The following is a 27563-nucleotide window of genomic DNA, read 5'->3' on the forward strand; positions in this document are numbered from 1 at the left end:
TGTGATCTTCAAACCATTCTTGAACCATTTTTGCTTTGTGTCAGGGTGCATTATCCTGCTGAAAGAAGAATGCAATATCGTTTCCATGAAAGGTTGTAATCAAAGTCTGCAACGATGCTGAGGTAGGTGGAACGTGTCAAAGTAACATCCACATAGATGCCATGACGCAAGGTTTTCTAGAAGAGTATCACACTGCCACAGTTTCCATAGTGCATCCTGGTGCCGTGTATCGCCCAGGTATGCAATGCACCCATAACTGGCTGATCATGTGATGCAACTCCTACATGAACCCTACCAAAGCATTTCATAATGTGATTTGTTAGTCCACACCCCCTTATTCCATTGCTTTGGGTCCAGTTGATGCTCACATTGTAGGTGTTTTCGGTAGTGGACAGGGGTCAGTATGGGCTCCATGTCCACTTACCTGTCACTAGTTCACTGCTGTTGCTTCCTTGGACCACTTTTCATAGATACTAATCACTACAGACCAGGAACACCCCAGAAGCACTGCAATTTTACATCACAAGTTGGACAAGTCTTCCTGCTTCTTCTTTGAGGACAAATTGTTCACTTGCTTCCTAATATATCCCTAACAGGTGCCATGATGAAGAGACAATCAGTGTTATTAACTTCACCTGTTAGTAGTCATAATGTTGCGCCTGATCGGTGCAACTGCAGATTGCCACTGCCTGCACAGTCAAACACAAACCAGCATCAAGACAGAAAAAAAATGTGCAAACTTCAGGATTGGATTTGAACTAAAAATTCTGAAGTAATAATAATTAAAATCTGGCAGCTCCACTTGAATGTGGCCTCCAGTATGTCATGAAGTAAATGCAAACTTGATGAGTTAAGTAAGAAAATGTAAACTTTATTGCAACTTTGTCATTCTATGTTATCTGATTTACAGAAGAGAGAAAAACACTTGTAATGGCACAGTCATTGTATTACGGTCATTGCTGATACTGCAATAATCTAGACACCTGTGTCGTCCAGATTTGTGGCATATTAAGGCACATGGCTCACTCAGTCTGTAGAGGGAAGGAATAACACAACAAAGCTTTTCCTGCAACTCCTACATTAACCTACCAAAGCATTCCATAACAGCATTATATAATGGGAAAAAGAAAAGCTCCGCACATGAAGGGCTATGGGAAATCACAGTGTGTCCATTGTACATTCTGCCCCAGGAGACATTAAGACGTTAATGTGTTCACAACATACTGCGTTGCACTAAGACATCCGGTGATCTGATAGGAAACTTCATTAGACCTGAGTGTTTGAGCTGATACAGTCAACTTTTTAGATCAAAGTTACACAATCAATTTAGTTGAGATAAATGTTAAGTTTCCAGAGTTTGTATCCTCACTGTTTGCCATTTAAGATTTTCCTTTATGGAACAAATTGATTAAAAAAAAAAAAAGCAACACTGACAGTTGACTATAAAGAGCCGAGCTTCAGGGTATAAAGATTACGTCTCTTCTTGGACTGATTTTAAACATAATCAAAAAATAGAATCAGTCTCATTTACATTTCATTTGCTTAGAGCATTAAGTCTGGGTTCAAACAGCTTTTACAAGTAAACAACTAAACTTAAGAAAGTGATAGAAGTGTAAAGATAGTCCAGAGAGTAGGCTATGTAATGGTACACATGAGGAGAGAAGCTGAATTACTCACGAAGGTTTATGTCAGGTGGGCCTCTGCACATCTGTGCTTTCAACAATTCCAGCAATTTCAGGTGAATCCTTCACAAATACTTTGTTTCTCTCCAAAAAGCCAATTTCTCATATGCAAACATGGTATGCTTACAACTGAGAGCATTGTATTTATTTGATGTGGCTCAACATTTGGAGAAATATAAGTTTTGTACTTTATTTTTATGGTGAGAGTAGTAGTAGGTAGAAAAGTACCATCATATGACACATCGATCATATGTCCCTATCAAGTAATTATAAACTGAAGACAATGTTTGCATAGAAATTGGAAAATAAATTTACCGGTTTCAGTAAAATAGGCTTAAGAAATAACAAAAATACAACTTTTTGTTTTTCCATTTCGGTTTTTGTACAGAATAGACAAATGAGAAATCTCCAAAAGAGTGATTTTTAGCACAATTGGAAGTCAGATTTTGCATCTTTTGGACCAAACTATCTTTATACCTGGTCCAAAGTCTTTCACTGAGCCTCACAGCTGCTGCTGGTGGATTCCTACTCATGAATGGGAGTGATATCACAGTCAGATTATCAGATAAAAAGGGTCTGATTACATGTATTTATACAAAATCTCCTTTTCACCCATGTGGTGTCATCAGCAAGGTTGTCTTTACAACTTAATTCGGCTCACATGTAAGAACACATCAACAGTCAGTAAAGAAAGAGGCACTCACTTAAAAGCGCTTGATACAGCAGGTTAAACTCTAATCTAAAATTTAAATATATGCAAAGTTACGATGAAAGTGGCTTGGCCTCAAGTTCATCAGCATACAGTACAAAGGGACATTCATGGATGTCTATGACTTAACTATTCTAAGAATATGAACTATGGGGTGATAGGCTGTTGTGTCTAATGACTTTGTAAAGCAATTCATATACGTTACTTGAGGTACATTCATCTTTCATAAAACATCGGCCCTTTGGCCTGATGAGTTCAAGTAAGAGCCTTTCCATAGAGTGAGCAAGACATATGGTACCATGGTGCTTGTATGTAGCTTCCTGTGTTAATTTCCCGCCAGTAAGTGTTTCTCTCAAAAGGCCCTTTTAACCGCCTTCCTTGTCTTTCTGCATCTTCATTTGGTCTTCTTGAGAAATTCAGATACTTTTAAGCAAACAAGGAGCTTGCTTTGTTCCTCCTTATGAAGAGAGCCAACAGCAGCTACAAATTTAAAGACTGTAGAAATGCAGTATGTAAACACACATACTTCTCCAGAACCATTAAAAAAAAGAAAACAAACAAACAAACAAAAAAAGCAGCAGAGTGGATGAAAAAGTCCAGAAACAAATCACTAAGAGGTAAAACCATTCAGCATAAAAAAAAACAAATGAAAAGAAGACAAATAACATAAAGGAAAAAAATATTTTGAACCATAAAGTGCAAGTATAAAAAAAAAAATATGTATATACATGTATGTATATATTTCTACAAATCGTCTCAAGGCAGCACTTGAGGCAGGGTCAATGGTCTTTAGTAGAAAAGTGCAAGTTAAGAACAGCACAAGTACCTAAAAAAAGAATTTGATTCAAAACAGTAACAGGATAAATCACGTGACTCTGTGGGACAGTCATCCGAGTCAGCTTCTCCGTAAGAAAACAGCCACCTCCGTCAGGGGGACAGGGTAGTCATGCAAGAACGTCCCCCCGTCAAACACCCGTGCGTTCTGACTGTCCTGCCATTGAAAGCCCCCGTCAGGTAAATATATATCCCTCTGCACTGCCCCCTTCTCCACCACGGGTGCCACTAAGACCTGAAAATAAATACGTATCAGGGAGATTGCACATGCGTGACATCAGGATACGGCTGAAGTTGCTAAAACATGCCAAGTGCATTAGATCCCACATCATCAGAACTCCATTAACTGACCTCATCTCCGATGAGGAACTGGTCATTGATGGTAAAGGTCATGGAGTCAGTTGGATTGAGCCACCACATTGGGCGATAGATGGGGTTTCCTGTCACCTGCCACTCCTCTGCATACTTTTCAATCAGCGGTGCCACATCCCTCTGGTGCCTTGTTAGGTAGTTCCGAGTTAGGTTTAGCACCTATGGATTACCATTTGAGACACGAGAACGAACATTATTGTGGATTACAGTAAAAAGAAAAAGAAAAAACAAAAGAAAACAATTAGGATTATAACAATCGAATTAAAATCCATCGTTGCCTTTTTCTTGGGCAGTATTTTCATTCAGAACCACTTAGGCCTTTTTCACATCGTTCATCCAAAGAATCTATTTTCAAGAAATCTGGATCAACAGAGTAACTGAAACCAGTGACCAGCCCTTTCCTAAACTAAATCATCCACCGCAAGGATTTCAGTACAAGAAAAATATTGACAGTGAGGTCTGCTAAGGACATTTGTGCCATCTCTACACGCAGACTCAACTCAACAGTCACTCATTGTTGACTTAGTGGGTTTAACTCTGCCAAAGCCTTTGTGCTGTCTCCCTTTGCCCAAACGACTTCAGCATTTCTGGAAGGGTCACATCCTCTTCAGAGTCTCACGACAAAAACAAAACTTGACCGCCTCTATAAAAAAATGTATTTTTATGACTTGGGATTGAGACCATTTGTAGGAATGAGCCACTGGTTTGAGTGAATCTTTCCCTAATTGAGAAGCCAGGCATGTGTGTGGCTTTGAGGTTTTGCTGCTATTCGATTCCAACGTATTTGCTGCTGTGACCTGTCTGTGACCGACTGCAGTCTCACACATTCTGGAAATAAAGGTGCACCACATTTAAAACTGTAGTAAAAATGTCTATAAAAGAGTCATTTATCATGGGCAATGCAACAGTCTATCTCCACTAAAATATCTCCCCGCTCTCACTTCATCTGGGTTTATGAACTGAAGACCATGCAAGAGACCAAAATGGAAAACATTGCTGCTGTCAAATGCCTCGCCGTCCAAAAAGGCCTATTTTTATCTTTGTCACACAACACAAGTCACAACTAATATATTTTGCTGCTTTAGCTCCCTCCTAGTGGAAAAAAATTCATTTGATCACTCCCACTCTGTCACACTTGTCAATTACTCATGGAAATCTTAATTGCCACAATAAAGTATTTTTCCAAGACTTGTCCTCAAATTCATTATCATTCCTGCTGAAGTGGCCCTTGAGAGTGAGAGCGAGCCATAAATCTAGAATAGGGATTGTAATTCAGACCAGATGGACTCGTAACCACAGGTGAATGAGATGAGGAAAGGCGGGAGGGGAAGGGGGTTAGGGAGGGCATTACCCTTCTTCCTCTGCAGGAGCATAAAGCGTTTTTTGTTCAGGAACCTGAGCTCTGGTAACACATTGTCAAAAGCATCAATACCTGTCATCAGAGACTTAAGGCTTTGTTTTCCTGCTGTGCATGGTGAATAGTGTGTTCCTCATTTCCCATGGAGAGGTTCATGGTTCAGTCCTGCCCCTCCTGCTGAGGGGAGAGTCAGATCTGAGTTTTGATAGATCAGGTCTCAGCAGTCCTCTAGCTCCTCTGCAAAAGAATCGGTGGGAACTTCTCAGCGCTTGACCCTCAGAATTGAGGGCTGGCTGTTGGGCCAATGAACCACTTTTTCAACAGCAGCATGTGGGAAGGAAGGATAATCTCCCACCCCCTTTTAGAACATCTAATTGGCAGCATTCACACCTCACTACACTTGATCTCTCCACAGTAAATCTTCACAAGCGAAAATCTGGTTAGCAAGTCATGAGCAGAATGTGAACCTGCTAGGTTGTCACTAATGTGGATGACACAGCTGTAATGGCACCAAACGCAGGCTGCTGCCGGGTGGCTACACGAGGCAGACCGGTAGTATACCTGGCCCTCCCCGAAGATCCAGGGTGGTGTGTGGAAGCTCATAACAGGAAGAAAGGCTGCAATCTCCAGCCAGCGGATGAACAACTCCTCATCTGTGACCAGGTCTCCAGACAGAGAGCCACCTGTGCAGAGGCAGAGAAAAGACAAAAACAGTTAAACAGTGGGTACTCGTGTGGCTTTTTTAATTTGCAGATTTAAGACAATGCAATATGATGTACGTTGGCTTCTCTATTTTGGAAAAAGATCAATTTATCCTTTTAGATCTGGTTCATGTTAATTACTGGTGTTTTGCAAGCTAGTGTGGGCTATAACATTGTACTAAAACTATCTTGATACAACTCATACCTCATATCTAATGAACAATTTAAGATGTTTCACGGCAGTTATATCAGGCCCATGTTTTACTGACAGCTCCCAGCTTTGTCCAAAGCAACACTAATCAAGCGCTTTTTTCAGTTCTCACAAAAAGGCAAAAATATCACTATGTGATAAAAAAGGGACCCATAGGTTCTCGTATTACCTACTGCATCAGGAATGAGGAAGTTGTATCCCAGCAAAGTGTGGTGCAACAGGTTGGGAATGAAGGCCTTAAGACCCATTGGGCTCCAATCAGACTGCAGGGGGGTCATCCTCACAAAGAGTGGCTTGTAACTGGACCTGAGACACAGAAAAAGTCCTAATAAACACAAATGTGCCTTACGGGAAGCAATGTCATTGTGCATTAGCTGACAGATTACCGTGTCCCTGCAGTCATAATGGTGGAATCTCCTATCCTGGTGGCCAGGTCAGCCAGCAGGCTGATGTACTTGTCTCCACCCAGAGCTTGCGGTGGCCGCAGTGCCTGCTCCTCAAACAGATTCCCCTCGCCCCCTTCCAGCATGATGTACTCCATCCCTAAATGGGTTTGAAGGGCTCCTACCCTGTCCAGGAACCAGCTCACTGCTCCTGGATTTGTGATGTTCAGCTTTACACAGAACTTTCCTCGCCACTGACTCATCACAGGGATCTGGGTAGAGGGACAGAGGCAACTGCATTCTAATTGGTGTTTATTTTACACTGCTATTATTTTCTCTGTGGATAATTGACTAGTTATAAACCGCAGTGCAACTGCTGCTGCAATTATAGATTTCCTGGTTTAGTCCTACTGCGTTTGCATTGCATTGCTTTTTTAATTTGATCAAACTGGAGCTGATTAATGCAGAGAGTCTGCAATGCAGGAGGAAAATATCCCCAAATCTCTGTCTGGTTTCATGTTTGACCGAATAGAGTGTTTTAGTAGCGTGAGGAAAGTTAACTGTCAGGGAAAACTGTACTTAGCATGAAATAAAAATGTGGTGGGTTCTTTATACTGCCTCCCACAACAACAAACTAAATGAAAATACATAAATCTCAGTTCAAAGTTCAAATGTGGATTACTGTGGACGCAACTAAGTGGTTTACAATATGATAGTGTGTGCCTCTCATGCCTCACCAGCTGTCCCTGAGGGGCTGAAGGGAGACTGAGCCAGTAGGCCTCAGTGCCATCAATAAGGGAGGTGTGGAACTGTGTGGTGTCCACCCCCAGGAAAGGGGACATGGTGATGGAAATGTTAAGAAGCTTGACAAGTGGGAGGTCCCTGGTCAGTCTCTTGGACATCCCCCTTTTCCTGCTGTTGAGGTAGTCATGGTCCTGCAAAGTAACAAAAAGACAGACAACAATTTTAAATTAATAGTTTAATGGTGCTACTAGCATACACCTTTGCAAAGTTGCTTTGCAGAATTGTAGCTTTGAGAATGCAACTTCTGTCAGAACCATTTGACATTTGCTAGAGTCCTTTGGGAACTTTGCATTACATAACTGTGGAACAAGAAAAATCATATGTAAAATAGCTGTGGGAGGAAAGGCTATATTAGCTCATATTGTTTAATTTCTTAGATCCCCCCCCCACTAACCATTCATTTCTTCTGCTTTTTTTTTAATCCAGAAAGAAGTAAAATGCAAAGAAATTCAAATAATGTGTTAGACTCTAGGCTTTTATTCTAAAAATTTACTTTAATTTCTATGTAATAAAATTAGAAATAATGCAAACCTATTAATAACCAAATCACTTTGATGCCAGTTCTTGCAGAGTAAAATGGAAACTGTAAAATAAAAATTAACAGAGTGACTGAAAATGTATGGACTCTTGTAAAACTGGAGTGAAAGGGGATCATTGTTGCTAGCCACACTTCTACACAGCCTAATGTGTTAATTCTGTAAGTTTCCATGCAGGATTTTATGCTTGGCTGGTTCTTTATTGAAGTATGAAGGGAGTGAAGTGAGGTGGTACCAACAAAACTGGTGATTAATATCCTTAATATCCGCCATCCATCATGATTGCATATTATTCTGTATTATTATTTTGTTTCTGTTCTTTCACAACTACTGAAAATGCAATGGAAACATTACCAGTGTGTACGTATATAACAGGATGTCTGGAAATAACCTTTTATGGACTGATTGCATTTCTGCCTGCATGGTCTTCTGCTGTACAGTCTGGGTCATATCTGAGCATCAAGCTGGGATTACTTGCTCTAGTTGGCTAAGGTTCCTTCAAATCTCAGCACACCCAGTTCTTTGCCATCCTGCAGTTACCACACTCAGAGCAACCTAATACCTATTAGGAAAGGCTCTGTTTGTCTTCTCTCAACTATATTTGTTTTGTAACGGAACACCACCAGGTTCTACCAGGTGTTGACACGGAATGACTTGACTGTGGTCCGGTGGTGTCGTTACCAGGCAGTTTGCAATAGCATTTAGGGAAGGGAACTGTATGAATGTGCAGCTGAAAGAATATCTGAAAACATATTTGATGATGAAGTGCCCCATTTACATGCTGTAAGGCATCACAAAGTGTCCTGAAGATTTGATCGGCATTTTGTGGAACTAAGTTCTGTTAGGCAAAAAACCACAAACAAACAAACAAACAAACAAACAAACAAACAAACAAAAACAAAAAAGGAAAAACAAACCTAATCTGGCTTTTGTTTTTCTATGTTGTAACATTTCACTGAACCTGTCCTCCCTCCCTTGTTCCCTGCCTCCAGTGCTCTGGAGATCCACTTAAGAAAACTCCTTCATCTCTATCTCTGACCAGTTGTGGGCCTCTGACCAATGAACTCTTACCAGATTTACTACCTGTCAGGGTTCCTGGGTCGTTGACTTAGTGATTTCAGTTTGTTCATGTTCAGTTTAGTTCGCCACATTAATGTTCTCACTTCCTGTTTTTTCCCATGTCAGCTTGTCTCTTGTGTCATTAGTCAGATTATGTTCAGCCCTGTACTCACCTGTTTCCAATCGTTGTTCCACCAGGTCTTTGTCGTGTCATTGATGTTGTGTACGCTGTCCGTGTTTCCAATCCAATAAACCACCAGGCGTCACCTACCAGCGAGTCCTGCGTTTGGGTTCCTTCTTCCTCGCCTCCACACAAAACCTGACAGAATGACACGACCCGTGCTACGAAGACACGATTGGAACCCAGCGGACTCGGACCTCTATGAGCGGCAGGAGGCAGCACTTTCCCGTTGGGCAGAGGAGTTCAGGGGAAAACAGCGGAGAGAGACCATGTCTTCGAGGGGACTCGCCTGGCTCTGGGCAGGCCTCGCAGACGCCGCGTTCCCCCACCTGCTGCCTCACCTGCACCGGAGCATTTGCCGCGGAGAGTGGGCGTTTCTCGCCGTGTTTCAGCCGCTCCTTCTCTTGCCGCTCCGCTCCTCGCTCACACACCCGCCGCCTTATTCACTGGACCTCCAACCTCGCCATGCCACAGTTGCTCTGCCTCCCAACTCTGCTCAACGGAGGCTCCCGCGCCAGAGGCTCAGTTGTTTACCCTGCCCGTTTCCTCTTCCCGGAGAAAGCGGCGCGCACGCCTCCATAATATGGACCATTTTGAGCAACTCCCGGTGGTGAGTTCCAGTGATTGTTTTTCGCACTCTTCGTCTGACTCTTCACTTAAAAAAATAGACTCATCTCTGATTCATGGGGGGTTTCCCTCCTGGACGATGATGTGGACTGGGAAGATTTTTTTTTTCTGCTCCCCCAAGGACTGTTCAGTCAAAGACTGTGAATAGTGGTGGCAGAAGGACCAGAATAATCCCTGATAAACCTGGCAGTATCACACACCCAGTCATTATTTCCACCCCTATCAGTCAGCCTACACCCAAACCTGTGCCAGCTCCCAGGAGGAGGGCAGCTGCGTCCCAGTCCACTCCTGCACCCGTCCGTGTTCCTCGGGTGGGTGTGACTGGCGTCCAGTCACCTTCCATTCTTGTCCCAGCACCCAGGCTGAGGGCAGCCAGAACCCAGCCTGACCTCCCTAGAGGTTCGGAAAAGCTAGCCTCTCCCCCTACTAGTCTACCTCTTCATCCACCTGATCCAGCTTTCCCTGGTTAGGCTAGCGGACCTGTCCCCTGCTCGGGCACCAGCTTTACTAGCCCAGGCTGCAGCTTTATCCCCTTCACTAATTCAGTCGTTAGCTCAGCCATTAGCCTCACCAACCTCTGTTGATCCTTTAGCCTCCCCAGTCCAGACCCCTGTAGTTCAGTCTCCTCCTGTCCAGTCGCCCGCAGCTCAGTCGCCTCCTGTCAGTCCAGCGCCTCCTGTCCGGTCGCCTGTAGCTCAGTCACCCATCCTCCCACCGCCTGTGGTCCAGTCAGTTCAGCCTGTAGTCCAGTCTCCTACCCAGTCACTCATTCACCATCCTGTTCAGTTTCCTGACCTGCAGCCACAGCATCCAAAGCCAGCTGTGAGGGCTCCTGGGTTGTTAGTGATTTCAGTTTGTTCATGTTCAGTTTAGTTCGCCACATTAATGTTGTCACTTCCTTCCCACCCACCCCCCTGTGTCAGCTTTTGTCATTAGTCAGATTATGTTCAGCCCTGTACTCACCTGTTTCCAAACATTGTCGTCATTCAACCTGTGTATTTAAGTTCCTCGGTTCCACCAGGTCTTTGTCATTTCGTTGATGTTGTGTACTGTCCGTGTTTCCAATCCAGCCAGTTCAGTCAAGGCTGGACTGGGACAAAAAATCGGCCCGGGCATTTTGACTAGAGACCGGCCCACCAGGATAAAGATTGAAAATGTGACGTCATTCAGGGATAAAACCGCAAAGGATTCTGGGAACTTGTGGCAAGAGGTACTAGCGCACGCAGGCTTTCAATTGAACTCACTTACACAGCGATAAAAAGAAACCCAAAAAATGGCAAGAAGCTGTTGTATTATTAACTGCAATAGCCGGTCGCATGACAGCCACAGGAAGCCGACGGGTAAAGAGATCGTGTTTTTTTTTTTTTTTTTTTTGAAGTGAAATTTTTTTAAGCCATGTTTCCAAAGTAAGAGCTGATGGATGGTCTGGATATACCAAATATAACGTCTCAGAACACCCCAGCTCACATGTTAGTCTGCTCCAAGCATTCCCACAAAGGTCAGAGTTTTGTAGTAGTTAATACGTCATTTTTCTTAACATAATTGGTGATATAGGTTACAAGCAAGTCTGGCGCTGAACAGAAATTGTCGCGCTATGCTCCTTTGTTTATTGTGCATAAATAGTGAATTGTTCTGACACAATATTGCGTTTCGCTTCTGTTATAACCATGGTACACTGACAAAAACATATACTTTTATTCACAGGATAAAACAGTTGTTTTGTATCACTAATTGTCCATTGCGATTACAATATTATTGTCACTGCTACATTTCTGTAATGCTACTGTAACCGGTTTCTGCTTCATCCCGCTGCAACAGTTCGGCCCAAACAGACTCCTCGACTCTGCGTTGTGTAGTGTTTTTAAAAAGACAGTCTCTGATCGATCGTTGCCACTTTATTTCCTAAATGGAAACAACGGTGTATTATCAGTGCACAGGCTCGCCATACACCACTCCGCACAGCACACTCTCGTATGGCTACGGCAGACTGGCAGCGATTACTGCAGCAATATTACAATTTCTAATATACAATAAAATAACAGCAACAACAAATGATGTACCTGAATGGAAACAACGGTGTATTATCAGTGCACAGGCTCGCCACACACCACTCCGCACAGCACACTACGGCAGAACATCTCATTAGCATTCCGCTTTAGCATACAGTTTCACACATTAATAAACAAATGAAAAGTACATAAAACTGGTGTTGGACATGTGTCCACTAAGCACTTATTACACTCGGTGCTCGTCAGCTAATCAAACATGTTTTATGTGTCTGTACTACTTAGCTATATTGTGTGCGGAACAATACAACTCACCTCTCGTATGGCTACGGCAGACTGGCAGCGATTACTGCAGCCAGCCACACCGAGAAGGGGGGCGCTGTTTCCCCATTACACTGATATTTGTGGCAAGTGGAATAATACCACATAAACACTGTTACACTACCAGAAATTATTTCCACTACTAATTAATTACCGTTGAGCTTAAAGGTCCTATTAATAAACGGTTAATGAATGTGTATTTATGAAGACGATTTGTGAGACTGGTAAACTTATGATATGTACAATAGTCTTTCGTTCTACACGGTGCATTTCAAGGTCCTGTACCCATCCGTCGGTAAACTGTACCCGGGCATGTTGCAGTGACCTGAAGTTACTAAAGTTCATGAGTGTATGCACTCACTCCAAGAAGCGTATAATTATAAATCTGAGCGTGGTGAAAGTTGGGCAGCACGCTGATGTCTTTTGTCCACTCTTTCACTCCTTTGATTTTTTCCTCGTATCTTTTCTTTGTCTTTTCGTCGAGTCTGTCTTTGTACGGACCGGCATTGTTCTCCTTTTGTTTTGTACATTCCTTTTTTGTGCGGCAAAGGAAAAAAAAAGAAGGTATTGGAACCGGAGAATGAACGTTTTGCGGTGCTGCAAATGTTTGCATTTGATGCGGTACTTGGATTGTTTTGCCACGAGTTCCCGGCATGCAATGCGCGAAAATCACGTGATTGCTAAAGAAGGGGGAGGGTGCAGCCAGCCTCCTCGGCTGTAATTGGTCCAGCCCAGAGTCGATCATGACCAATTGGCCAATCCAACACCTTTCATTATATATACCCTTCCTTAAAAAAAAAAAAAAAAACAAAAAAAAAAAAACCCATCGGCCCATAAAAACAAAAAATCGCCAGCGGCCCACCGGGCAAATGCCCGGTATGCCCGATGGCCAGTCCAGCTATGAGTTCAGTCATTTCAGTTCAGCCAGCTATCTCAGTTCAGTCAGCCCTCCGTTGCATGTCCTGTTTCATCCGCTCATCATAGTAAACCACCAGGCTTCACCTACCTGCGAGTCCTGCGTTTGGGTTCCTTCTTCCTCGCCTCCACACAAAACCTGACACAACCTCTGTGGTTGAAGCAGTGGATTATGAAAATCTGCAGCTATGCAGCGGAAGAAATGAAGATGAATGAAAAAAGAATAATATACACATCTTAATTCTAGTCACTGGGTTAACAAACTTTTCTAGGCTTAGTAAAAGAAGAGAGCTTCTACTGAAAATAGAAACTCCATGAACTGGCTTCTCATTTCAAGACCTCGTATCAACAGACTAGTAGAATTGAACATAAAGCATGGCCCCTGCAGCCAGCTATAATGTCAACACACTATATTTGTAATGTTTAAATAAAAATTTAAGCTAAATACAGCTGATGCCTGCATCCGCAAAACTTCTATCTCCATCATTTGATACCTGCAATGGCAAATGGCAGCAGCACCGCAGCAGGTGGCCCAATCCACCAGGAATGTCCACTTCAGTGCGATAAAGCAAAGGTTGCATTCGAAAATGCTGAAAACAGCAAACTTTTATGATGCAGTGCTGACTTTTTATAATCTATTTATTAATATGAGAGCTCACACCTGCCATACAAAAACTGTCAAGACACTGAGTGTGTTACCAATCCTTATCCACTATTTGTTAAATCCTGTTGGTGGGTTAATTTTATTTTTTATTTCATTTAAACGGTTTAACCAGTGGGATTTTTATCCGACCCAGATTGGGTTTGCCTTAGCAGAATATTTTCACAATGAAAACTTAACTCTGTCACAGCCTTTAAAGGCTGGGAGAAGACACAGCACAGTTCAGTAGTCAGTGTGTGTCTGCATCATGTACCATATCAGAAAGGAGGGTGGTGGAATGTTCATTGAGGCTGATGACTCCCTCCCCAAGCTGGTGTCTCTTCAGACGATTCGAGAAAGTCCTCATCTCCCGCTCCACCTTCGGCCCTGAGTCCATGTTGGCGAGCAGCTTCCAGAATGGCAGCCTGCGGCACACACACAGGAATCAGACTGGAACAGTTAAACACAGTTGGCTCGCGAGACTAAAGTTTCAATCGGTGCTCACCAACCACACCAGTGCACCGCTGTTATAATAACCAGAAGTGAAGCAGAGTGAATTTACATCTGGTCTAATCTAAATCTAAACTGAACTAACCGCAGTGCTTTCATGTTGGGCAGCTCCCTGCTGTGCTCCGAGAGCTGTTGCACTGCTTCCTGGTGAGCAGCTTTTACATTGTGGGCCACACACACAGTGTACTGCAGAGGGAGTCGCTCCATACTTGGAAGTGACTGTAGGCAGAACTGCTGTCTGCTGTCCAGCCCGAGCTGCAGGGGGATGTCAGGAGATACAAGCACTGCGACACCTGCATGGTAGGAAGCACACAGGAATGGGCGTCGGTCATTAGCTTACATTATGCTTGTGGATGAAACCTTGCTTTAAGGAGTCAGATAAACAGCTGCAATATAAAGTCACAGTCTAGGTCATACACTCATGCGAAGGAAAAGTCAGGTAATTCAAACAGTTATGATTTAAAGAGGCAGAGATCAGCGCAAATAAGACAGTCCATTGCAAATTCCACTTATATGACATAGTGCATGAGTGTTACTGAGACCAGTATGAGTATGACGGATGGAGTGTTGTGGGAGGTAGAGTGCAGCCTGTGTCAGCTGATATTGCTCCACTCAGATGTAAGAAAAACACTCCCCAGAATGAGATATAGCAGCACACAGTTGGATGAGTTTACCCTGAAACTACTGGCAAGTTCTAAGTAGGTAGGTTACACTGCAGACCAGTGAAATGAGATTCAGGTAGCCTGGAAAGTAACACTGAGGGCAGGGTTAGAAACATTTTTTATTTGTCCATTATGCTTGCTTCTGGGCAAACACGAGCATTGAATGTCCCGTGCATGTTCCCTCTCCGAATAACAAAACTTACCAGAAATATTGAAGATTTGAAGATGATTTTTGTCTACTTTATCCTTCTAAAACCTTGCAGTTAAGGGGGCCTCTTTAGATTTCTGCTACTGCATGCACATACAGTCCATCAGATGGCTTGCATAATGACAAGATTATGTGTAGCTGAAAATTGTATCTGCAGATGTAGTTGCCCTGGAAGGAATGCCCCATTCATCTCAGGTTACCCTAACCCTAACCACTTCTCCCCTAACCTGACTCCCACCTTCTCCCTCCCAGCTTTAACAACCTTCAGTTCCTCTGTGCTCTGCTTGGCTATGTTTCTGTCCCATCTAATAAACTGAGCCATTAACACAGACCCTGACCTCGTATTGAGATTTTGCAAAAGCTGCTCAAAGTAACCAAACTGGGGTTTAAGATTTGTGACCAATCAATGGACAGATTAGACAGTCTGAGAAACTGGTGAGACCTTGGCTCATTTCAGCTGCTCTCTCTAGTTTCAGTGGGCTTACTGTTCTCATGGAAGCAGGGACCAGGAGCAGGCGGGATACTCGTGTACCAGTTTATAATCAGATTAATAGTTTCAGAGATCAGTATTTAAAAGCCTTGTGAGGAGCCTTCAGCCTCAGGGTAATTCCCACGTGTTTGCAATGGATAATGTCAAAGAGATACTGGTAACACCTCAGCTGCCTCTCACAAGGTATTAGGTCAACATCCACGTGTTTGTTACAAATGTATAAATGGCAGATAAATGCAGATTTTATTTAGGAAATATTTATGATAAACATTTAATTTTATGTATTTCTGACATACAGAAATATTTTCAATAACAAAGGAGTTGAATGGACGCGATAGAAGAAAGTTGATAAGGCAAAGGTGCTTTGAAAGAGTATGGTGGTGTATGATGTGGTTTGCAGAGAAAATTATAAAGATTTATAGAAGGATGGAAGTGGAAAGAAAGTAGTGGAAACATACGCAAAAGGACTACACCAGACAGCAAGAAGCCTCGTAGACTAATGTGCTGCTGAAGCTGCAAACAGTGGCTTTTACTAAAGTGCATACAGAGTGGAAAATGGAGTTGAATTTGCCTTCTCAAGTCATAATAAATTTTTGTTGGAAATGACACTGCAGAGCCTCAAGGAAATGAGACAAACTGATCCTAAACTGCTGTACCTGTTATTCCATCTCGGATTAAACGTGCATTTTTGAAAGTTAAGTATACCAAATCCTGTCGTCTGTTTATAAAATCTTACTCAAAACACTATGAACGCACTGGTGTGCCTTTTTTCCTGTCAGGGAGCTTCTCATTTAAAAACAACCCCCCACCCAAACCATTCTAATCCTGTTTATTTATTACGCTCTATAAGATGCAACGTATGCTAGCAGGATTTATGATCATTTTAAAGAAAATGAACAAGATTTGAAGCCTTAAGTTGCTCCCATAGTGGTGTACCCAGGAGGTGAGGGAGATTTTTAAAGCAGCTTCTTAAAAATTCCCCAAAATTCAATACATTTTCTTTTTTCTTTTTTACTAGCTCTCAAAAAGTGACATTTTGTGACTGGTGGAAAATATGCTCTCGCCTCGCCTCTCGTTAATTTAAAGATTACACACGTTTGCTGTACAGATCTGATTGACGTTTCTCAGTTTTGTAGCTGTTGACACGCAAATCAAACAACTATCAGATATATGTGGACATACATTAATTTTCACGTACACGTCTCTCAGGCACACCTTGTTCAATGTGCAACTGCAGCTTTCCAAGAAAAACAGTGCTGAGCTTATAGGACCATAAAGACTCTTTGCTCACTTTCACTCAGTCTGACCTCAACATCTGTAGGTGGTAGCAGACCCTGTGCACCTTCACCAGGGTCGGTAAGGTTTTAATGTGGCGCCTAGGATCCTTGAGAGTGCTGGTCTGAAGGAAAATGCTACTCTATGACTCCCTGCTGCTGTGGACCAGATGAACTGCACTCGTTTACCTGTCATAGTTTTACTGTTCTTTCTGACAACCGTGCAAACTTACAGACCTGACTAGGGGTTAAAAAAATGTGCATTCAAACACTAACCCTGTGTGTGCGAGTTTGTGTGTGTTTGGCATGTACTTCTTTAACAATGGAAATTTCGTTTTTGTGCCCAACCTCAAGAAATTGATGGCCACAAAACTGGGACATTGCCATTGTAGTAAATTTCCAATCCCACTTATTGAAGAAATAATGAAACACTAAAGAGGCTCTCTCTGCTCTACTCCTATCATCAATCAGTTTTATTGTTTCAAGGGTGAGACACTGTGTTCTGTACAAACATTACAGATGTGTCCTTTTCACTACCAGCAGATTGGATTAGACAAACTCTAAAAACTGTGAGAGCTGATATAATACTTTTTGTTTGGCTTCAGTGGTGACGTTAGCAAACCGTTTAAACTCATATTCTGACATTCTCACTTGAACAAAGATTTCACTAAAGCTCAGGGTTAAAGTAAGGAAAGGGAAATGACCTGAGCAACCACAGACAAGTTACGTGTCTATATGAAGAGTACAGAAGCTGTCCCGTTGTTACACCCTTTAAAAAGTCTGTCTTCTGTTTCTTGCCTGTTGTCCTTCATGGAAAGTATAAGAGGTCAACTGTGGAAAATGTTGTGGGGTGATTTTCATTCAGTAGTTCTCTCATACAGGAGATGACAGCTTGCTTTTAACAAAGCTTCAGCTGGCTAACGGTGTCATTCTTGAAGTGTTTCACATCTTACTTTGCAGGAGTGTCGAGGTTTCGGGGCAGCTGCCCAGGGACCTCGTCGTGACCTATTGAGCAACGCAGATGAGTGTTTTGGAGCAGTGTCCTACGTTTGGCATCTTGATCTCGGATTGGTTTAAAAACCAATAAGAAAATCATCTTTAAAACATTTCCAACGAGAAGATATTTAGTAAAAATTAAGAACACAGTTAAGAGAGCTAGATTTCTTTTCTGATTTCTTTTCTGATTTCTTACTCTTTGGTACTCCGTAAGCCTTATTTGCGCTTTCAATTACTGGTTAGGAGAAAGCGAGTGTATTTAGTCTTTGCATCTCCAAAACATTTGTAAAAAGCTTATAGCTTGGATACCTTGCATTCAGATTGCTGAATGACATTAAAATTTTTTGATAATTATCTGTTTTTCTTTTGTGGTTTCCTTCCTTCCTCTTCTATTGCTTTCCATGAAACTGAGTAATGGAAACATGTTTTAGCTTTAACTGTTCTATCCCTTGTCAACATAAAGCTCCGTTATATTAGAGACAGAAGTCACGTGTGCATGTGGAGGAAGTGGTGTAATATCTTAAAGAGTTGTTGTAAAGTTGTTGCGAGGAATCTTGGAGAAAGCGTGTTCTGTGTGTTTCTCTTCATGAAAAAAAAATCTATTAAGAAAAACTAGATTCATTACTGGCTGGCTGAGCACAACAGGAGGGGGAAATTTAAAGTAGTTACACAATCACATTTTTAAAAAACTAACAGGTTTGCTCTGAACTTTCGTTTGTAATAACAATTCGGAAACTCACGATGCAAGCCAAACTTCAGCTCAGTACAAAGCATTTGGATACAGGCCATGGAAAAATGAAGTCTTTTATATATGAGAATAGAATTTCTGGCAAATAATTCACCTCTCACTTGTGTGCCAACATCCAACAATTATTTTACACATAAATCCTGCCGTGTTAATTAGTCACACACGGGACAAAAATGGCTACTTTGCTTTCAAATCAATGTGTTTCAAATAATCGTTTCCGCCGCTTGTATTCCCATTACTGCTAAAGATCTCATTATATTATAATCTATTTCATTTTGTTTGTTATTTTAGGAGACAAATAAAGAGACAGTTTTCATCTGTTACTGGTTTGTCTACTTAGTATTGTTTTAAGCCCACAGGCAGCACACAATAACAATCTTTTTGAACACATGCAGTATTCCCATGTCAAGCCTTCGGACCTCTAGCTGTAGCCCTTTTAATATGCCATTATAATGCATGTGATCTAGGATGCTACTTTGCTAATAGCTAATCTGTTCTTACTAGTCCAGTTGTGTTTTTGAATGGATAAAGACAGGTGTGGCTGTGATAAGTTCCTCCAGTTGGAAACGCTCTCAAATGTCACTCTGCTGCATGGTGGCATGCTGTATCTCTTTCATCCAGTTTCTCTACCTTGGCTTTACTTTGCTACTCTTTACCTCTCTTCTTGATTCTCTGTTTAATATGACCAATTACCATACATATATGCTCTGTTATCACAAATATTTCAATCTGTCTGCCATGGTCTTTAACTATCCCAAGGAGTCCTCTTAAGTTTTTAATGTCAGCCACAGCTCTATACTGCCCACAACATTTATAACTCTAGCTATGACTAACTAGAGTCAGTGTAGACAGGCCACTTGCAACGATCAGCGGGTTCAAACAGCTGTGAAGCCTAATGTTACGTTAAAACTGCATTAACTGTATGTTTGTTCCTCCAAAGCAGATTTATGAAGACAGCTCAGATGAAAGTGTTGTCAGTCCATTAATAATAAATAATATTAACCAAAAGTAAAGACATGTGGCGATTGTTTTACTTTTTTTTTAAAATTACTATTGGAATACTGCCTTCCCAAAATCTCCTTTTTTTTAAACGAAAAACAACACTGGAGTTCTTGTTTTAATACACATTACAATACACATTTATTGGCGCAGACATATCGCTGCATTTCAAATACACATGAACAGTGTGTACTGTGTGTCTATGACTGCATACGGTGCTGTGTGCATGCAGCTAACTCCTATTGAGAAGCACTATCCTAATCACGGTTTGCTGAGTGTTGGTGGACACAGCTGGATTTAAAAGCAACTTTTCTTGAGAAGAAACTGTTAGCACTTGGAAAGGGGTGAGGAGCTGTGCATGCTAATAACCAGTGATATATGATATAATTTCTTCTCTATATTTCTGTAAGTATTTTTCCATCTGCATTCAATTAGACTTGATTAAGTGCAAAGAAAGAGGAAAAAAAGCAGGAACAAATCACTTTTCTAATTAAACTTTCACACGGTTGTATAACCTCACAAATCTCTATAATGATATCCACACATGAATGTGGATTTTCTTTGCCACAAAAACTTCTGTAATTGTTTCCTGTCCCAATACTATTATCCATAAAAATGAAGCAGTTATGACTCAAACACATTATAAGATTTATAGCTGAATTTTCCATAGTTTTTTTTATTTGCATTTCATTTATAGTTCAGTTCTGGCTTCCAAGCTGAGTTTGCTTATTTTTTAATAGTATGACAGGTATTTGTCAGTGTCTCGACTTCAATAACACTGGAATACACGTGACATTACAGCCATAATAATGTTAAAGCAGCAGATTCTATTAATGTAGTCATCCCAAAACCTTTGCATTTGAATTTATCTCTATATTCTTTCATTAATGTATCAGACGTTTACACTTAGCCTGGCTTTTTAGTTCCATTTTAGTTAACTGGAATGTTTTTCCACGCTTTTACTTTGGTTTTGGTTAACTATAATAACCTAGTTCACAGTCATAATCACATTGGATTTTAATCTGAGATATCATGTGGTTCTTTGGACTGAGCTGCTGGGCAGATAAGGAAGATAAACGCAGCTAATGAAGACTGACAAAATGCTCTTTCTATACAGATGAGAATAAAGTGTTGTTATTTTGCCCGGAGCAGCAAAATGAGCACAAATTCATTTTGATGCATGTAAAATGCAATATTTTTGTACAAAATATAAATGTAAATTCAACATGTAGAGAGACTATAACAGGGGTCATGCAAATAAAGGGTAGATACTAATAGAGTATGCAAACTACTCTGGAATTAAACCATAACTGGATATTAACTCCATTCCTCTTCTTTCTGTGTGGAGTGTGCATGTTCTCATTGTGTGTACTCTGGCTTCCTCCAAAAGTCCAAAGACATGCAAGATGAGTTGGTTGGCGACTCTAAATTGGCACAAGTGTGAATGTGAATGAATGCCTGTCTCTCTGTGATAGCCCTGCAACTGACTTTTGATCCTTCCTTGGTGTACCCCACCTCTTGCCCTATGACAGCTGGGATCGGCTCCAACCCCCCGTGACCCTGAATTCCATTACTAGAAAAAATGAATGTCTGGCTGGCTGGCTGGCTGGATGGATGGATTGATTTGTCTGGCATGTGACGTGATGTGGTCTGAGAAGGTGTCCATTTGCTGTCAGTTCTGACAGTAAAACACAGTACATCACTGGACTGCCTCTGAAACTCTGTCTCGTATGCCTTTTGTAAAAGTGGCTGCTAATTCACAAATGTACCAAGTTTACACCGGAGAGAACAGCTCTTTCGTGCAGTTCAAGCAGGTGTAACATTTCTACTTGCAGCACAGGACCACACAAGTCTGAAGGTTAAAGCCCTTGTTGGTGATGAAATGTTCTGTAGGTTACACAAATTACTTCTTTAACTAAATGGACCGAGAAGCTACTAGTTTGTCACACATCAGACTGATTATGTTGTTGGCAAATAAGGAAAATACATGAAACTTATGTTCTTGTGATCTGTTGGACTGGTGTCCAATATCTGAAAGCAAAGTGAGAAGTGTTGAAATGCTTGGAAAATGTCTTTGATCATGGAAAAACATTTTCTCTCGGGCCTAATGTGCACATTATGCAAATCCTGGAGCCAAACAAAGACATCCTTGAACTTTAAAGCAGGATATCATGTTAAATATACCTTTAATGCTCCAACAGGCATCATTGTCATTGCTGAGCATCAGTTTGCTATGTTTGGGGCTATGTATCTGTGAGAGGTTACTTGGCAACAAATAAACAGTTGATCTCATTGGGATCTCATGCTATCTCTGGCTGCATGTGTGTGCATGTGTGTTTTCCTCTCTGTGGAAAGCTAAGCAGATAAACAAAGGGTTACGGGGGTCCTAATAATTACTGGCATCCTTTCACAAGGTGGAAAAGGGATTTAAGTCATGTGACTCTCAGGCGAAGCCTGTCACTGTTACATAACATAGCAAAAGATATATGTGTGTATATGCGGTTGCATGCGGTTCCATCAGCATGTAAATGACTGTGAGTGAAGCTAGTGCTAACAATCAGTGAAGTCGATGATTATTTGTGTCGCCTTATTGGGTGATGTCACTGCGTTCCCTGTGGCAGGTTATTTGAGTTTTGTAGTTACTCACAGCTAAATCCTAAACCATTTACAGAGCTCAAAGATATTCACTTAAGGCCCTACACCTAAGGCCTGCATGTAGAAATGAGAATATGTGAATATTAAAGATTTTTTGAACAATGTCAGTGTGCTAATAATAATAATCATGATCTCAGATTGATATCGAAATTCGATAGGAACAAAGATTAGTTTATTTAAGCAGTAGCTCAGAAACCAACCCAACACAAAGACAAATTGAATCTCCATAGTCCATGAGATTTGTGTAAACGCACATGCACACACTCTCTGCAGACATTCTTCATCAGTCATATTAACCATTCACATCCGCTAACAGCCCCTGCCTCTCCCCCCTTTACCCCCGAGGATAAAATCTAACACCCTCAAAATAACCTGGTGAGTTATAAGAGTCAGCAGGGCCTCCATCCAACCTGCTCTTTTAATAGAAACAAAAGACAATTACTCTGGTATTCCTAAGAGTTAATTTAAGATGCTACAGGTGGCTTGATTGCCTTTGTACTCTAATCTCTGAATTAATAAACTGACATGCCACAGCCAGCATCGTGTTACACTATCTATGTGGCGAAGCCAACTTATCTAGTATGTTGTGTGTGTTTTAGGGACGCTGCTTTAGTACCATTTTTGCCAGCTAAAGCATAAATGCTTACATGAGGGGCTGAAAAGGGTAGGACAACACAACAACATCCACAGGGCTTCCCTCGCGCCCTGGGATTCACGCCACACATGGTATACCCACTCATGTGGGATCAAGTTTCAAGAGTCCTTGTTCTTGTTCTAACGCTGCACCAATAGCAAGCGTGGCAAACTGCCAACATCCTTACTGAGGAGACCTTTTTTCTTGTAATAACATAGCCGTGGAGAAGATTTCTAAATCCATTTCTAACGACGAGATCGAGAGCAAATCCCATCAGTGACCTCTTACCCGATGAGCCAAGGAAGTAGCGCTCCAGGGCAGAGCCGAACCCAGAGGGATTGTCCTTCAGATCACTGACGATGAAGGGCTGCATCGTGGTGTTCTGATCGTTGATCGGCCAAGTCTGACCCCGAACACTGGCACCCCCGTACCAGGATATGTTGGCCATGGAGAAGCAGTCCTGAATAAAGACACGCATGTGCAAATATACATGCAATCACACATTAAAGGGAAAAGGGAAAGAAAACCAGAGTGAAATGTTTGCAAACAAGAAAAAATAAAAAATAAAACAGTGATTAACTAATTCGATTAACTTTATAAAAAGTCATATATTATTAAAATAGTAGCTGAATTAAGTATGGAAAGAGTAATGTTTGTGAGGAGAGGGTAAAAAATTTCTTTTGGTTTTAAAACACTTTAGCAACCTCACTAAAGGGCACCAACATTTTGTCAGTATTTGACAAAATAATAAGAAAAGAAAAGAGAATAGAACAGAAAGCTTTTGGTTGTCATCACTGTTCTGTGGTAAATATAAGGAAATTAGAAGTACAGCAGTTGATGCATTAGGGCAGCAACTCTCAAGAACAAATTATTTAAGAGCGTCTAAATATTTTAGGAGACTTACAGTCCATAATAAATTTCATTTCTGTTCTCAAATTAGGATTTTACTTTAATTTTAAACAGCTACAAATGTAATAACATTATTCATAAAAGCATTGTATTAACAGTTTTTTGACTGGATGAGTTAATGTAATATTTGAAATTCAGTGTCAGTTAAGGTTGCATCTGGTATATCAGTGAATAAAATGCAGGGATTGAGCGTCAGAGAATTTTATTTCATTTTTTTAAACAAATGCTTCCCCTTCTGTCTTCAAGAGACAAATACGCAGAACTTAAGTTTATTTTTTCACGTCAGCAAATCTGGGCTCCATTAAGCAGTTTCAAAACAGGTGCCAAGTAGTCACCTGAGAGGCTCTGGGCAGGATTTTTGGAAATTATGAAAATAAATGTGACTTTGGTTTAGAAGATTTTCTGTGAGCAGTCACACCACATGACAGGGAGTTATGTCGAGGAATGTTCCAGTGGGGACAGATTAACCTACCCAAACTTTGCAACAGTTAAATGCTTCTGACGATTAAGGCAGGGGAAAGTACAGTAAGTACTTCACTCAGTGTAGTTAATTAAATGGCTTTAGAAAGAGACAGGAAGAAGCATAACAAGTCACCTACAACGATTTGACAAAATTTTTTGTCCCCTTTCTGATTTATTTATTTCTTTATTGTCTATTTGTCACACTTATGTTTCAGATTATCCCAAAAAATTAATATTAGACAAACAAGCCCCTCTTACTCTAACTCTAGTCCCACAGAATGAGACATTATCCACAAATGGAGAAAACTTGAAGAAGAGACAGGTCTACCAAAATTACGATGAGAGTGCACTGACAACTCATCCTGGAGATCACAAAAGAACCCAGAATAGCATCTAACTTGCCTCAGTTAAGGTCAGTGTTCATTATTCAGCAATAAGAAAGAGATTAGACAAAAATGGCATCCAATGGAGAGCTTCAAAATGAAAACCACCGCTGACCAAAAAGAACAAAAAGACTCATCTTGCATTTACAAAAAAAAAACATTTTGGCAATCCCCAAAATTTTGGGAAAAACATTCTGTGAACTGATGTGACAAATGCTTTTTGCAAAGTTTGCGTCCTGTTACATGTGGCTTGAAAATAGCAGAGTATTTCACTAAAAGAACATCCTATCAAGAGTCAAACATAATCATGAGGGTCTGTTTTGCTGCTTTAGGACCTGGACGACTTGCAGTTATTGATGGAACCTTGAATTCTGCTTTTTCAAGAAAACCTCTACCAGAAAATCCTGAAGGAGACTGTTCGGCTATTCACTGAGGCTCAAGCACAGAATGACCAAAATACACAAGCAAATCCACCTTCAAATGACTACAAAAAACTAAAAAAAATTAAGGTTTTGGAGTGACCTAGTCAAAATCTGGACTTTAATCAGAGTGAGACACTTTGGCGTGACCTTGAAAAGTCAATTATGCTCAAAAACTCTTCAATGTTGCTGAATTAAAACAATTCTGCTCAGAAGAGTGGGCCAAAAACTACTAGGACGACTAAGACTTATCACAAACACTGGATTGGAGTTCTTGCTGCCAAGGGTGATACAAGCAGTTATTAGGTTTAGGGGGCAATTACTTTTTCACATAAGGCCAGGTAGGTTTGAACAACTGTTATTTGCCACACATTTTTTGTGCTTAATAAATAAAATCATCATTTTAAACTGTATTTTGCATTTATTCATGTTATCTTTGTCTAAAATATGTGAAATTGTAAAACTAGCTTGATTATCTGAAACAAGTACCAAGTGTGACAAATATGCAGATAAATACATTTTAAAATGGAGGAAAAGAACACTGTATGTGCACATGTTTGTTTCACGTAGTTTAACATAATTCCGTGGCCATACACTGGAGATCAATATAAAAATCCAGTTAAATTTAAAAAAATTTATACAAATTTAAAACATTTATCCGGTTTTTTGAAAACGATAATCACGTATGCCGCAAGAAACACATTTAACTTTTTCTAAAAGGAGATTTCTACCATTTTGAAAGCTTCTCTTTTCCGTTAATAAGTTATATAAACAGATTGTGAGTGAAATACATTTTTTCTTCTTGATTATTGATATAAAATATATACTTTTAAAGTTCTTATTCTATAATATTTGACGGAGAAACTTTGCAAAGGGACCTGCTTATAAATTGTTGCACACTGTGCACCAGAAATAGGCTGTTATCAAAGCAAGGCAATGTCATTCCGCAAACTACAAACTACAAAGGGGGACATTAATGTTCCTAGCCTGAAGAAAGTGCAAAACTGGGTTTGCACTCCACATTTTGCTGTGATTTGTGTATTTCGTGTGCACATAAAGAGAAACATTACCTTCAGCTCCACATGACAGTGTACCGGTGCCCAAGTCATGCTGTAACACTCCGTCTCCGTATCCTCATTCGCTTCGAGCGAGATCTTCACCTCGGCCACCGAGTCCCAGGTATAGCAGAACTCGGTCTTATTGAGCCAGCACAGGTTCCTCACGAAGGGAATCTCTATATCGGGGTTCCCTACGTTCCCGACGTCAATTTCCACGTAGGTCTTATCCTCAGTCAGGGTCTGTATGAGCAGCGAGTGGGTTTTTCTCTCCCAAATCAGTCCGCTGAAAGTTCCCCTAAGGATCCAGTTTTTGTTGGGCTGGTCCACCACTTGCCAGTATATGATCCCGATGGTCATTACGAAGAAGACGGCAACCCCGAGACAGGCTATCGCTCCTTTCCAGGTCTCGTTCATCTCCTTCAATCCCGTATCCCATGTTACCTCTGGGATGGGGCTAGGGTTCCTATTTCGAGCGTGGGGCATGTTGTTTTTGAGATCAGCAAAGAGTCAAAGAGTAAAAATGCTGCAGAAATCTCTGAGCGTCAAAATCATCTGTTGCTTCATCATGTCATGGTGTTTTCAGTGAAGCTACAGTGTGAACCATTCTACTCTTTATCATTACACGGTTTACACTGCTGTTTTGGGTTTTTGCGCAATTGTGCCGGCAACAGAGACCTGTCATGTGAGGAAAGCTGTGAGAAAAAAAAGCCCAGCGCAGAAATAAAATGATATGAATAAATAACGGACTTACCACATACTGCTGATGTTTTAAAAGGATTGGATTTGTAAATAGCATTGGGTGCAGTGAGCTCTTAGGCAGCCTCAAGTAGGGTTTGGCAGCAATGCCTGCGAATAGCTCATAAGACGCTGTCTTGCTTGTCCTGCACTTTCTGACGTAACGCCGGGTAGTTTCTTCAGAGGAAAGGTAGAGAGGGGGAAATAGGGGATCAAGGGGGCCTGGCAGAGTCTTGGAAGTGCCCGCCGGGGTGAGGAGGCCACGGGCAGCCTGGAAGGGAGGGACCCCCATGCGTGCTCCCAGACTCTCCCTGCGCTCTCCATGCGTAAAGTCTGAGCACACTTCTCAACTCTTGGTTTGGTAGACGGCGAGGAGCGTCTATTGGAAATGGCAAGGTCGGGGAACATGCCATACCTCATCCAAATGAGATCCCCGGGTGTTTCAATGAAAAGCAAAGGGTAATGTCAAGGACTGATGGTGAAATCATGAAAGAAGCGTTCAAACATTTAGGATCAATTATATTCCAAATTATTCAAGCTTCAAGCAATTAAAATAATAAATACAAATTTAATTTCATTTTGTTTTGGTGGGTTTTTTGTCGTTGTTTTTTGTTTTGTTTTGGGGGGTGGGTGCGCGTTATCTTTGGGCTCATTACCACAATGGCCAAATATGTTTTTTTCCTCTATTTTTAATGACAAATAATTATGTCACTTGTTGACTGGCTCTACAGACTTTGCAGGGATTAAAATGGTTTTTGACAATTTGTTAGTTTTGCTGGTTACAAAATGAAATGAGGCACCTGTTATTTATCACACATCTCTGCTGTATCTCCAGGGCCAAAGTCATATAGCTCAAAGCAAATACATTACAGTAAACCTACTCCTTTGTGCATTATGTGCATAAGTTATACCAAAAAGCTATATTTTGAATATATAAAAAAACATCAAAAATCAAATATCAAATGCCAGTCTTGGTGTTCCTCCTTAGTTACATATATATATATATATATATATATATATATATATATATATATATATATATATATATATATATATATATATATATATATATATATAAAAACT

General features: G+C 41.0%; 1 protein-coding gene across 3 annotated transcripts; it reads right to left on the bottom strand.

Moving 5' to 3' along the window:
- Positions 1 to 863: 863 nt before the first annotated feature.
- On the bottom strand, positions 864 to 26787 carry LOC308392986 (SITS-binding protein). 3 transcript variants are annotated; one of them, XM_080876405.1, is made up of 11 exons: positions 26497 to 26787; positions 25758 to 26420; positions 22803 to 22974; positions 13934 to 14141; positions 13613 to 13763; positions 6987 to 7184; positions 6253 to 6521; positions 6036 to 6172; positions 5516 to 5637; positions 3577 to 3756; positions 864 to 3460 (listed from the first exon to the last, which is right to left on the bottom strand). In XM_080876405.1, the coding sequence occupies exons 2-11, from the start codon at positions 26226 to 26228 to the stop codon at positions 3287 to 3289; spliced, it is 2082 nt and encodes a 693-aa protein (XP_080732531.1). In that variant the 5' UTR covers positions 26229 to 26420; positions 26497 to 26787; the 3' UTR covers positions 864 to 3286. The 3 variants fall into 3 exon arrangements, 2 of the variants coding, with proteins under 2 accessions (XP_080732531.1, XP_080732532.1); XR_013970891.1 differs by having other exon boundaries at positions 3330 to 3460; positions 5422 to 5637; XM_080876406.1 differs by lacking the exon at positions 864 to 3460 and having other exon boundaries at positions 3619 to 3756; positions 6040 to 6172.
- Positions 26788 to 27563: the final 776 nt, after the last annotated feature.

The sequence above is a fragment of the Rhamphochromis sp. 'chilingali' genome, assembly GCF_963969265.1.
Source record: "Rhamphochromis sp. 'chilingali' genome assembly, chromosome: 2".
NCBI lineage: Eukaryota > Metazoa > Chordata > Actinopteri > Cichliformes > Cichlidae > Rhamphochromis > Rhamphochromis sp. 'chilingali'.